The sequence below is a fragment of the Salmo salar genome, chromosome 02, assembly GCF_965601325.2.
Source record: "Salmo salar chromosome 02, fSalSal1, whole genome shotgun sequence".
Lineage (NCBI taxonomy): Eukaryota > Metazoa > Chordata > Actinopteri > Salmoniformes > Salmonidae > Salmo > Salmo salar.
The window spans coordinates 91,645,489-91,658,713 of NC_138292.1; the positions used below are offsets into that span (position 1 = coordinate 91,645,489).

Sequence of the window (13,225 nt, forward strand, 5' to 3'; positions counted from 1 at the left end):
GGGTTCATTTGTTTTGCAATATGTTCAAATCAAATCAAGCTTTATTTATATAGCAAATTTCAGACATGGATGCAACACAATGGCTTCACAGGAAAAAACAATGAAAATAAACAAATATTTACCACAACAAACACAGGATAAAAAAATATTAACTGAAAGACTAATAAACATTAAGGAAATGCCATAGATTAAAATATTAATTGGATGCAACATCCAACCCAAAATATAAGCTTGTTTTACTACATTGTTTGTTGTTACGTTCCCCAGCAAGAAAACCAGAAATGTCCCTTAAATAGAAAAGAGAACTAACAAAGAGTCACTGACAACAACCACAACTAAACAGGTGAGGTTTTAGGAGGGGCTCTGATAGACACCATGGGGGTGTCCACTGAAAGTTACCTAGTAACAACAACTGGGACCTAAAAGACACCCACCATGAGACCCACTAAATCTGCCCAAGAAGAGGCAAACAAAATAAAAACCCACACCAAACTTAAAGACAGGAAGCAAACCAAAAAGGTGGAGCAACTAAAGGTGTTGACTCTCCACATGTATCAAGACAACTGGAGCACTGGGCCAGACACTCTTAAATAGAACCTGGACCAGCTCAGGTGAAACACCTTCCCACTAACGAGATGGACAAGCCAGCACAGGTGTAACACATACTGACTAACGAGGTGACACCAATCAGTGCGTCCTACGTGCTAACGAGCTATACGTGCTAACGGAGCTAGACGTGCTAACGAGCTAGACGTGCTAACGGAGCTAGACGTGCTAACGGAGCTAGACGTGCTAACGAGCTAGACGTGCTAACGAGCTAGACGCGCTAACGGCTAGACGCGCTAACGGGCTAGACGCGCTAACGGCTAGACGCGCTAACGGGCTAGACGCGCTAACGGGCTAGACGTGCTAACGGGCTAAAATCCAAACCTCAAAACATAAATGGAAAAACCAAAGCCTGTAACACCTTCCCCCTTAAGACAACAAATATATCCTATATTTTTGTTGGACAAGTTTGATTACCACCAACAGAAAACAACTTCCATTTCACATGATAATCAACTACAAAGCTTCACCTTCACCAATATAAACATGGTGTCTACTGGCTGTCAACAATTAAAACAAGAAAAAAAAACATATTTCTAAATAATAATATACAATAGTATTATTTTCTCTCCTTTTTCTTTCTATAGAATCCTAAAACCCACTAGCTTCTAGAACTCTCGTCTTCCTAAAACTCACTAGCTTCTAGAACTCTCGTCCCCTTGGAACGAGTCCAAACAAAACTCATCTCCAATACGGAAAAACGTGCAGTCAAAATAAATTGTGATCCATGGCAACGCACTGGCTAAACGCAAAACACAAATCTTTTTGACTGCCCACCCTTGAGACAATCAGCAACCAAGTTGTCCTTACCACAGACATGTCTGATTTCAAGAGGAAACTCCTGCAATATCCGTAGTAACTTTCCACCTCACTGCGGAGCTTCTCTCTCTTTTCAGGGTTCACTAGATAGGCATATTGTTGGATCGGGCCCAGTCCCCAATGTCATGCTCTAGTACATTTGGGTTGGCACATCTGAGAATGAACCCTGATATTCTAAAAGCAGGGCAACAATGTCAATATAATTGTACCAAAAATTGTCAGTTGGTTGCATAAATAATTATGATTACTAAATGTTACATGAAATGTGAATATGAAAAATTTGGTTGCATAGTCTTATTTTCAGTCTTCTCAATTACATGTTGCTAGGTGGGATAGCCCAATGTCAAAACACAGTTTTAACGTGTCCAAATCATTTACCAATATGCAGAAACAGTTTGGGATAAATCGAAAACCTAAACATAAAATGTGCTATTTACACAAACATCTGCCACAATAATCATATTACTTGCATTTTTTTAAACAAGCACCTTATAAATTGCACAAGCAGTAATAAATCACTGATATCGATTAGGGGGGAAATCAGGTTGTACGTCCTGTTGAAACTAACAACAAAAAAAAACACATGGAAATGGGAGATATATTTTACCTCACTGGTTAGAGGACAACCTGCAGAAGACAGTCAGCTACATCTTGGAGCGATACATTTAATTGTAGGGGTCATTAAACAAAGGAACACAACACTTATTTGTTATAACTCATCGATATCATGTTAAAATCATTTGTCTGACAGAAGGGAGATGAGGTTGCACGTCCTGTTAAAACTAACAGCTCAAAAACCACATGGAATCTGGGAATAATGTTTACATCCCTGGTTAGAGGACAATTTGTAGAAAACAGCTAGCTACATTTTGAAGTGATGCATTTTGATTGAAGTGGGTCACCAACGTGGTAAGTGTAACACAGCTCTTTTTGTGTTAGTCACTTTTTGTTAAATCTCATAAATAATACTCATCCATTTCAGAGCCTGGATTTTCCCCCTGAGGCTAATATCCATATCATGTTGAAATCAATAGAACAGGGGACAAACGTTTAGGGTTCTACATTGTGACATCATTAAAATACTCCTACTACAATGTTAAAACATTCTACATTGTGACATTAATTCATTGATATCATGAAACAACTTCTTTATGTATGTATTTTCTGATGTTTGATCAGATAACTTTTATCAGAGTATCTCTTCCCACATTGAACACAGCTATAAGGTTTCTCTCCTGTGTGTGTTCTCTGGTGTGATATCAGGTTGCTTAGCTGAGAAAAACTGTTCCCACATTGATCACAGCTATAAGGTTTCTCTCCTGTGTGTGTTCTCTGGTGTAAAGTCAGCTGGCCAGATGTAACAAAACTCTTCCCACATTGATCACAGCCATGAGGTTTCTCTCCTGTGTGTGTTCTCTGGTGTATCTTCAGATGGCTAGATGTAAAAAAAAACTTCCCACATTGATCACAGCTATATGGTTTCTCTCCAGTGTGTGTTCTCTGGTGTCGTGTCAGGTTGCTTGGCTGAGTAAAACTCTTCCCACATTGATCACAGCTATAAGGTTTATCTCCAGTGTGTATTCTCTGGTGGGATATCAGGTTGCTTAGCTGAGTAAAACTGTTCCCACATTGATCACAGCTATAAGGTTTCTCTCCTGTGTGTGTTCTCTGGTGTATAATAAGATGGCTAGATGTAGTAAAACTCTTCCCACATTGATCACAGCTATGAGGTTTCTCTCCTGTGTGGATTCTCTGGTGTAATGTCAGCAGACCAGATCCAACAAAACTCTTGCCACATTGATCACAACTATAGGGTTTCTGTCCTGTATGTATTCTCTGGTGCACTGTCAGATCGCCAGATTGACCAAAACTCTTCCCACATTGAGCACAGCTATAAGGTTTCTCTCCTGTGTGGATTCTCTGGTGTTGAGTCAGACTGCTAGACTCAGTAAAACTCTTCCCACATTGACCACAGATATAAGATTTCTCTCCTGTGTGTGTTCTCTGGTGTAGAGTCAGATGGCCAGATGTAGTAAAACTCTTCCCACATTGAGTACAGGTAAAAGGTTTCTCTCCTGTGTGGATTCTCTGATGAATTTTAATGGCTGCTGAGGAGGTGAATCTCTTCCCACAGTCAGAGCAGCAGTGAGTTCTCTTCCCTGTGGATCTCTGCTGGTGTTTCTTGAGGTGTTCTGATCTGAAGAGACTCTTCTCTGCCTCGTCAGCATCATGAGGTTGTTGAGGCTCCCCAGAGGATCCACGATAGTCCTGTCTCTCTCCTGTGTGAACAACAAAGTCAGACAGATGGTTAAAGGCCCACAACAGCGGTAATACACTGTAAAAGGTGATGCCATGCTCTTTGGCTTTTCCATCAGCCTGACAATGAGGGTTTGTAAACTAAGTGTTTGGCAAATTGGCCCATAACTTCACCTAAGAATAACATAGACCTACTGTAGGACCCATAACTTCACCTAACAACAAATATACCCATGTCGTGATGTTTGTCATGCGACTGTCATTCAGAAAATGATTTCCTGGATCAGCTGATGATAGTTGAACATGTGACTAACTAAACAGCTACAGTATTAAGTATTATGTGTAATTATTGAAGACCCGCGTTAATGACAGTATCCATTTGGATGTCGTCAATAAAGTTAATGTGACTCTAGGTTAAAACCATTGGATCTAGCAAACTCTGAAATGACTTAGGATTTCTGTGCCCATAAAACTGTTTTCCCAGTGTAACATAAGGAGACACTAAATGTTACATAGTTAGAGAGCATTTCAGAATACAAAAAAACATAATATGACAAGGGTAACATTATGACTATAACTACTATTCCCTGAAGGAGGGAAACTAGGTACAACATACTATTAAATCCACACGTTATGACTATAACTACTGTTCCCGGAAGGAGGTAAACTAGGTACAACATACTATTAAATTCGTGCCTCGCTGGAAGCCCCGCCTTCCACAGGTGATGAGCGTGAGACTCGGATTTATTTCTTAAATTGAATATCTCACTTCACCGACCCAGGAAGTGGCGGGGCCATACAGGAGTTGTAACTCGTTCATAACTGGCACGCAGATCGGTAGAAATGCTAAGATAAATTGGCACTTTAAATGGAAATGTAAAAAGTTTGCCGGTTTTACCGGAAACTTCAGGAGCATAACATAGCATCCTCAAGTCATTTGTGTGTGTTAATTATTTAATAAAAAACTTGAAGCATCAGTTCAGTTCAAGTTCCGCACATACAGTTGATTTTATTAAACACATGGGGTGTGTCTATATGGAAAAATACACGTCATAACATTTCAACCAATCAATTGGTAGAAATAGAATACTATTTTTAATTTTTATTTGGGACAGCCCTAGAACATAGTGCATTCAGACCCCTTCCCTTTTTACACATTTTGTTACGTTACAGCCTTATTGTGAAATGGATTACTTTTTTTTTAATGATCAATCTTCAGACAATACCTCATAATGACATCACAATACCCCAGAATGACATCACAATACTCCATAAAAGTGAAAAAAAAGTTTAGAAATGCTTGCATACCAGTGGTTGTATCTATGTAGGACATGCCAGTAGGTTGTAACTCTCTAGGTCATGCCAGTAGGTTACAGTAGGTTGTAACTCTCTAGGTCATGCCAGTAGGTTACAGTAGGTTGTAACTCTCTAGGTCATGCCAGTAGGTTACAGTAGGTTGTAACTCTCTAGGTCATGCCAGTAGGCTACAGTAGGTTGTATCTCTCTAGGTCATGCCAGTAGGCTACAGTAGGTTGTATCTCTCTAGGTCATGCCAGTAGGTTACAGTAGGTTGTAACTCTCTAGGTCATGCCAGTAGGTTGTAACTCTCTAGGTCATGCCAGTAGGTTACAGTAGGTTGTATCTCTCTAGTTCATGCCAGTAGGTTACAGTAGGTTGTAACTCTCTAGGTCATGCCAGTAGGCTACAGTAGGTTGTATCTCTCTAGGTCATGCCAGTAGGCTACAGTAGGTTGTATCTCTCTAGGTCATGCCAGTAGGCTACAGTAGGTTGTAACTCTCTAGGTCATGCCAGTAGGTTACAGTAGGATGTAACTCTCTAGGTCATGCCAGTAGGTTACAGTAGGTTGTAACTCTCTAGGTCATGCCAGTAGCTTACAGTAGGTTGTATCTGTCTAGGTCATGCCAGTAGGTTACAGTAGGTTGTATCTCTCTAGGTCATGCCAATAGGTTACAGTTGGTTGTAACTCTCTAGGTCATGCCAGTAGGTTGTATCTCTCTAGGTCATGCCAGTAGGTTACAGAAGGTTGTAACTCTCTAGGTCATGCCAGTAGGTTGTAACTCTCTAGGTCATGCCAGTAGGTTACAGTAGGTTGTATCTCTCTAGTTCATGCCAGTAGGTTACAGTAGGTTGTAACTCTCTAGGTCATGCCAGTAGGCTACAGTAGGTTGTATCTCTCTAGGTCATGCCAGTAGGCTACAGTAGGTTGTATCTCTCTAGGTCATGCCAGTAGGCTACAGTAGGTTGTAACTCTCTAGGTCATGCCAGTAGGTTACAGTAGGATGTAACTCTCTAGGTCATGCCAGTAGGTTACAGTAGGTTGTAACTCTCTAGGTCATGCCAGTAGCTTACAGTAGGTTGTATCTGTCTAGGTCATGCCAGTAGGTTACAGTAGGTTGTATCTCTCTAGGTCATGCCAATAGGTTACAGTTGGTTGTAACTCTCTAGGTCATGCCAGTAGGTTGTATCTCTCTAGGTCATGCCAGTAGGTTACAGAAGGTTGTAACTCTCTAGGTCATGCCAGTAGGTTGTAACTCTCTAGGTCATGCCAGTAGGTTACAGTAGGTTGTATCTCTCTAGGTCATGCCAGTAGGTTACAGAAGGTTGTAACTCTCTAGGTCATGCCAGTAGGCTACAGTAGGTTGTATCTCTCTAGGTCATGCCAGTAGGTTACAGTAGGTTGTATCTCTCTAGGTCATGCCAGTAGATTACAGTAGGTTGTATCTCTCTAGGTCATGCCAGTAGGTTACAGTAGGTTGTAACGCTCTAGGTCATGCCAGTAGGCTACAGTAGGTTGTATCTCTCTAGGTCATGCCAGTAGACTACAGTAGGTTGTAACTCTCTAGGTCATGCCAGTAGGTTGTATCTCTCTAGGTCATGCCAGTAGGTTACAGTAGGTTGTAACTCTAGGTCATGCCAGCAGGTTACAGTAGGTTGTATCTCTCTAGGTCATGCCAGTAGGTTATAGTTGGTTGTAACTCTCTAGGTCATGCCAGTAGGCTACAGTAGGTTGTAACTCTCTAGGTCATGCCAGTAGGCTACAGTAGGTTGTAATTCTCTAGGTCATGCCAGTAGGCTACAGTAGGTTGTATCTCTCTAGGTCATGCCAGTAGGCTACAGTAGGTTGTAACTCTCTAGGTCATGCCAGTAGGCTACAGTAGGTTGTAACTCTCTAGGTCATGCCAGTAGACTACAGTAGGTTGTATCTCTCTAGGTCATGCCAGTAGGTTACAGTAGGTTGTAACTCTCTAGGTCATGCCAGTAGGTTACAGTAGGTTGTAACTCTCTAGGTCATGCCAGTAGGTTACAGTAGGTTGTAACTCTCTAGGTCATGCCACCAGGTTACAGTAGGTTGTATCTCTCTAGGTCATGCCAGTAGGTTATAGTTGGTTGTAACTCTCTAGGTCATGCCAGTAGGTTACAGTAGGTTGTATCTCTCTAGGTCATGCCAGTAGGTTACAGTAGGTTGTAACTCTCTAGGTCACGCCAGTAGGCTACAGTAGGTTGTAACTCTCTAGGTCATGACAGTAGGCTACAGTAGGTTGTAACTCTCTAGGTCATGACAGTAGGCTACAGTAGGTTGTATCTCTCTAGGTCATGCCAGTAGGCTACAGTAGGTTGTAACTCTCTAGGTCATGCCAGTAGGTTACAGTAGGTTGTAACTCTCTAGGTCATGCCAGTAGGTTACAGTAGGTTGTAACTCTCTAGGTCATGCCAGCAGGTTACAGTAGGTTGTATCTCTCTAGGTCATGCCAGTAGGTTATAGTTGGTTGTAACTCTCTAGGTCATGCCAGTAGGTTACAATCGGTTGTATCTCTATAGGTCATGCCAGTAGGTTATAGTTGGTTGTAACTCTCTAGGTCATGCCAGTAGGTTGTATCTCTCTAGGTCATGCCAGTAGGTTACAGTAGGTTGTAACTCTCTAGGTCATGCCAGCAGGTTACAGTAGGTTGTATCTCTCTAGGTCATGCCAGTAGGTTATAGTTGGTTGTAACTCTCTAGGTCATGCCAGTAGGTTACAGTAGGTTGTATCTCTCTAGGTCATGCCAGTAGGTTACAGTAGGTTGTAACTCTCTAGGTCATGCCAGTAGGCTACAGTAGGTTGTAATTCTCTAGGTCATGCCAGTAGGCTACAGTAGGTTGTATCTCTCTCGGTCATGCCAGTAGGTTACAGTAGGTTGTATCTCTCTAGGTCATGGCAGTAGGCTACAGTAGGTTGTAACTCTCTAGGTCATGCCAGTAGGCTACAGTAGTTGTAACTCTCTAGGTCATGCCAGTAGGCTACAGTAGGTTGTATCTCTCTAGGTCATGCCAGTAGGCTACAGTAGGTTGTATCTCTCTAGGTCATGCCAGTAGGCTACAGTAGTTTGTAACTCTCTAGGTCATGCCAGTAGGCTACAGTAGGTTGTATCTCTCTAGGTCATGCCAGTAGGCTACAGTAGGTTGTAACTCTCTAGGTCATGCCAGTAGGTTACAGTAGGTTGTAACTCTCTAGGTCATGCCAGTAGGTTACAGTAGGTTGTAACTCTCTAGGTCATGCCACCAGGTTACAGTAGGTTGTATCTCTCTAGGTCATGCCAGTAGGTTATAGTTGGTTGTAACTCTCTAGGTCATGCCAGTAGGTTACAGTAGGTTGTAACTCTCTAGGTCATGCCAGAAGGTTACAGTAGGTTGTAACTCTCTAGGTCATGCCAGTAGGTTACAGTAGGTTGTATCTCTCTAGGTCATGCCAGTAGGTTACAGAAGGTTGTATCTCTCTAGGTCATGCCAGTAGGTTACAGAAGGTTGTAACTCTCTAGGTCATGCCAGTAGGCTACAGTAGGTTGTATCTCTCTAGGTCATGCCAGTAGGTTACAGTAGGTTGTATCTCTCTAGGTCATGCCAGTAGCTTACAGTAGGTTGTATCTCTCTAGTTCATGCCAGTAGGTTACAGTAGGTTGTAACTCTCTAGGTCATGCCAGTAGGTTGTATCTCTCTAGGTCATGCCAGTAGATTACAGTAGGTTGTAGCTCTCTAGGTCATGCCAGTAGATTACAGTAGGTTGTATCTATTTAGGTCATGCCAGTAGGTTACAGTAGGTTGTAACTCTCTAGGTCATGCCAGTAGGCTACAGTAGGTTGTATATCTCTAGGTCATGCCAGTAGGCTACAGTAGGTTGTATCTCTCTAGGTCATGCCAGTAGGCTACAGTAGGTTGTAACTCTCTAGGTCATGCCAGTAGGTTACAACTCTCTAGGTCATGCCAGCAGGTTACAGTAGGTTGTATCTCTCTAGGTCATGCCAGTAGGTTATAGTTGGTTGTAACTCTAGGTCATGCCAGTAGGTTGTATCTCTCTAGGTCATGCCAGTAGGTTGTATCTCTCTAGGTCATGCTGGTAGATTACAGTAGGTTGTATCTCTCTAGGTCATGCCAGTAGGTTGTATCTCTCTAGGTCATGCCAGTAGATTACAGTAGGTTGTATCTCTCTAGGTCATGCCAGCAGGTTACAGTAGGTTGTAACTCTCTAGGTCATGCCAGTAGGTTACAGTAGGTTGTATCTCTCTAGGTCATGCCAGTAGGTTACAGTAGGTTGTAACTCTCTAGGTCATGCCAGTAGGCTACAGTAGGTTGTATCTCTCTAGGTCATGCCAGTAGGTTATAGTTGGTTGTAACTCTCTAGGTCATGCCAGTAGGTTGTATCTCTCTAGGTCATGCCAGTAGGTTACAGTAGGTTGTAACTCTCTAGGTCATGCCAGTAGGTTACAGTAGGTTGTAACTCTCTAGATCATGCCAGTAGGTTACAGTAGGTTGTATCTCTCTAGGTCATGCCAGTAGGTTACAGAAGGTTGTAACTCTCTAGGTCATGCCAGTAGGCTACAGTAGGTTGTATCTCTCTAGGTCATGCCAGTAGGTTACAGTAGGTTGTATCTCTCTAGGTCATGCCAGTAGGTTACAGTAGGTTGTATCTCTCTAGGTCATGCCAGTAGATTACAGTAGGTTGTATCTCTCTAGGTCATGCCAGTAGGTTACAGTAGGTTGTAACTCTCTAGGTCATGCCAGTAGGTTACAGTAGGTTGTATCTCTCTAGGTCATGCCAGTAGGTTACAGTAGGTTGTAGCTCTCTAGGTCATGCCAGTAGGTTACAGTAGGTTGTAACTCTCTAGGTCATTCCAGTAGGTTACAGTAGGTTGTATCTCTCTAGGTCATGCCAGTAGGTTACAGTAGGTTGTAACTCTCTAGGTCATGCCAATAGGTTAAAGTAGGTTGTATCTCTCTAGGTCATGCCAGTAGGCTACAGTAGGTTGTAACTCTCTAGGTCATCCCACCAGGTTACAGTAGGTTGTATCTCTCTAGGTCATGCCAGTAGGTTATAGTTGGTTGTAACTCTCTAGGTCATGCCAGTAGGTTGTATCTCTCTAGGTCATGCCAGGAGGTTATAGTTGGTTGTAACTCTCTAGGTCATGCCAGTAGGTTACAGTAGGGTGTAACTCTCTAGGTCATGCCAGTAGGCTACAGTAGGTTGTATCTCTCTAGGTCATGCCAGTAGGCTACAGTAGGTTGTAACTCTAGGTCATGCCAGCAGGTTACAGTAGGTTGTATCTCTCTAGGTCATGCCAGTAGGTTATAGTTGTTTGTAACTCTCTAGGTCATGCCAGTAGGTTACAGTAGATTGTATCTCTCCAGGTCATGCCAGTAGGTTACAGTAGGTTGTATCTCTCTAGGTCATGCCAGTAGGTTACAGTAGGTTGTAACTCTCTAGGTCACGCCAGTAGGCTACAGTAGGTTGTAACTCTCTAGGTCATGACAGTAGGCTACAGTAGGTTGTATCTCTCTAGGTCATGCCAGTAGGCTACAGTAGGTTGTAACTCTCTAGGTCATGCCAGTAGGTTACAGTAGGTTGTAACTCTCTAGGTCATGCCAGTAGGTTACAGTAGGTTGTAACTCTCTAGGTCATGCCAGCAGGTTACAGTAGGTTGTATCTCTCTAGGTCATGCCAGTAGGTTACAGTAGGTTGTAACTCTCTAGGTCATGCCAGTAGGTTGTATCTCTCTAGGTCATGCCAGTAGGTTACAGTAGGTTGTAACTCTCTAGGTCATGCCAGCAGGTTACAGTAGGTTGTAACTCTCTAGGTCATGCCAGCAGGTTACAGTAGGTTGTAACTCTCTAGGTCATGCCAGCAGGTTACAGTAGGTTGTATCTCTCTAGGTCATGCCAGTAGGTTATAGTTGGTTGTAACTCTCTAGGTCATGCCAGTAGGTTACAGTAGGTTGTATCTCTCTAGGTCATGCCAGTAGGTTACAGTAGGTTGTAACTCTCTAGGTCATGCCAGTAGGCTACAGTAGGTTGTAATTCTCTAGGTCATGCCAGTAGGCTACAGTAGGTTGTATCTCTCTTGGTCATGCCAGTAGGTTACAGTAGGTTGTATCTCTCTAGGTCATGGCAGTAGGCTACAGTAGGTTGTAACTCTCTAGGTCATGCCAGTAGGCTACAGTAGTTGTAACTCTCTAGGTCATGCCAGTAGGCTACAGTAGGTTGTATCTCTCTAGGTCATGCCAGTAGGCTACAGTAGGTTGTATCTCTCTAGGTCATGCCAGTAGGCTACAGTAGGTTGTAACTCTCTAGGTCATGCCAGTAGGTTACAGTAGGTTGTAACTCTCTAGGTCATGCCAGTAGGCTAGAGTAGTTTGTAACTCTCTAGGTCATGACAGTAGGCTACAGTAGGTTGTATCTCTCTAGGTCATGCCAGTAGGCTACAGTAGGTTGTAACTCTCTAGGTCATGCCAGTAGGTTACAGTAGGTTGTAACTCTCTAGGTCATGCCAGTATGTTACAGTAGGTTGTAACTCTCTAGGTCATGCCAGTAGGCTACAGTAGTTGTAACTCTCTAGGTCATGCCAGTAGGCTACAGTAGGTTGTATCTCTCTAGGTCATGCCAGTAGGCTACAGTAGGTTGTATCTCTCTAGGTCATGCCAGTAGGCTACAGTAGGTTGTAACTCTCTAGGTCATGCCAGTAGGTTACAGTAGGTTGTAACTCTCTAGGTCATGCCAGTAGGCTACAGTAGTTTGTAACTCTCTAGGTCATGCCAGTAGGCTACAGTAGGTTGTATCTCTCTAGGTCATGCCAGTAGGCTACAGTAGGTTGTAACTCTCTAGGTCATGCCAGTAGGTTACAGTAGGTTGTAACTCTCTAGGTCATGCCAGTATGTTACAGTAGGTTGTAACTCTCTAGGTCATGCCACCAGGTTACAGTAGGTTGTATCTCTCTAGGTCATGCCAGTAGGCTACAGTAGGTTGTAACTCTCTAGGTCATGCCAGTAGGTTACAGTAGGTTGTAACTCTCTAGGTCATGCCAGTAGGCTACAGTAGTTTGTAACTCTCTAGGTCATGCCAGTAGGCTACAGTAGGTTGTATCTCTCTAGGTCATGCCAGTAGGCTACAGTAGGTTGTAACTCTCTAGGTCATGCCAGTAGGTTACAGTAGGTTGTAACTCTCTAGGTCATGCCAGTAGGTTACAGTAGGTTGTAACTCTCTAGGTCATGCCACCAGGTTACAGTAGGTTGTATCTCTCTAGGTCATGCCAGTAGGTTATAGTTGGTTGTAACTCTCTAGGTCATGCCAGTAGGTTACAGTAGGTTGTATCTCTCTAGGTCATGCCAGTAGGTTATAGTTGGTTGTATCTCTCTAGGTCATGCCAGTAGGTTACAGTAGGTTGTAACTCTCTAGGTCATGCCAGAAGGTTACAGTAGGTTGTAACTCTCTAGGTCATGCCAGTAGGTTACAGTAGGTTGTATCTCTCTAGGTCATGCCAGTAGGTTACAGAAGGTTGTATCTCTCTAGGTCATGCCAGTAGGTTACAGAAGGTTGTAACTCTCTAGGTCATGCCAGTAGGCTACAGTAGGTTGTATCTCTCTAGGTCATGCCAGTAGCTTACAGTAGGTTGTAACTCTCTAGGTCATGCCAGTAGGTTGTATCTCTCTAGGTCATGCCAGTAGATTACAGTAGGTTGTAGCTCTCTAGGTCATGCCAGTAGGTTACAGTAGGTTGTAACTCTCTAGGTCATTCCAGTAGGTTACAGTAGGTTGTATCTCTCTAGGTCATGCCAGTAGGTTACAGTAGGTTGTATCTCTCTAGGTCATGCCAGTAGGTTACAGTAGGTTGTATCTCTCTAGGTCATGCCAGTAGGTTACAGTAGGTTGTATCTCTCTAGGTCATGCCAGTAGGTTACAGCAGGTTGTATCTCTCTAGGTCATGCCAGTAGGTTACAGTAGGTTGTATCTCTCTAGGTCATGCCAGTAGGTTACAGTAGGTTGTATCTCTCTAGGTCATGCCAGTAGGTTACAGTAGGTTGTATCTCTCTAGGTCATGCCAGTAGATTACAGTAGGTTGTATCTCTCTAGGTCATGCCAGTAGATTACAGTAGGTTGTATCTCTTTAGGTCATGCCAGTAGGTTACAGTAGGTTGTAACTCTCTAGGTCATGCCAGTAGGTTACAGTAGGTTGTAACTCTCTAGGACATGCCAGTAGGCTACAGTAGGTTGTAACTCTC

At 43.1% G+C, this 13,225-nt stretch overlaps 1 protein-coding gene across 1 annotated transcript in view; it reads right to left on the reverse strand.

Annotated features, from left to right (window-relative positions):
• The window catches only part of LOC145863024 (uncharacterized), a 59,381-nt gene that overhangs the window by 20,809 nt on the left and 25,347 nt on the right, over nucleotides 1–13,225 (reverse strand). Inside the window, exon 2 of the mRNA XM_082968136.1 lies at nucleotides 24–3,704. Within this exon, the coding sequence (XP_082824262.1) occupies nucleotides 2,575–3,704 (1,130 nt within the window). The 3' untranslated portion in view covers nucleotides 24–2,574. Of the gene's footprint in view, nucleotides 3,705–13,225 lie in introns of the transcript that reaches the window.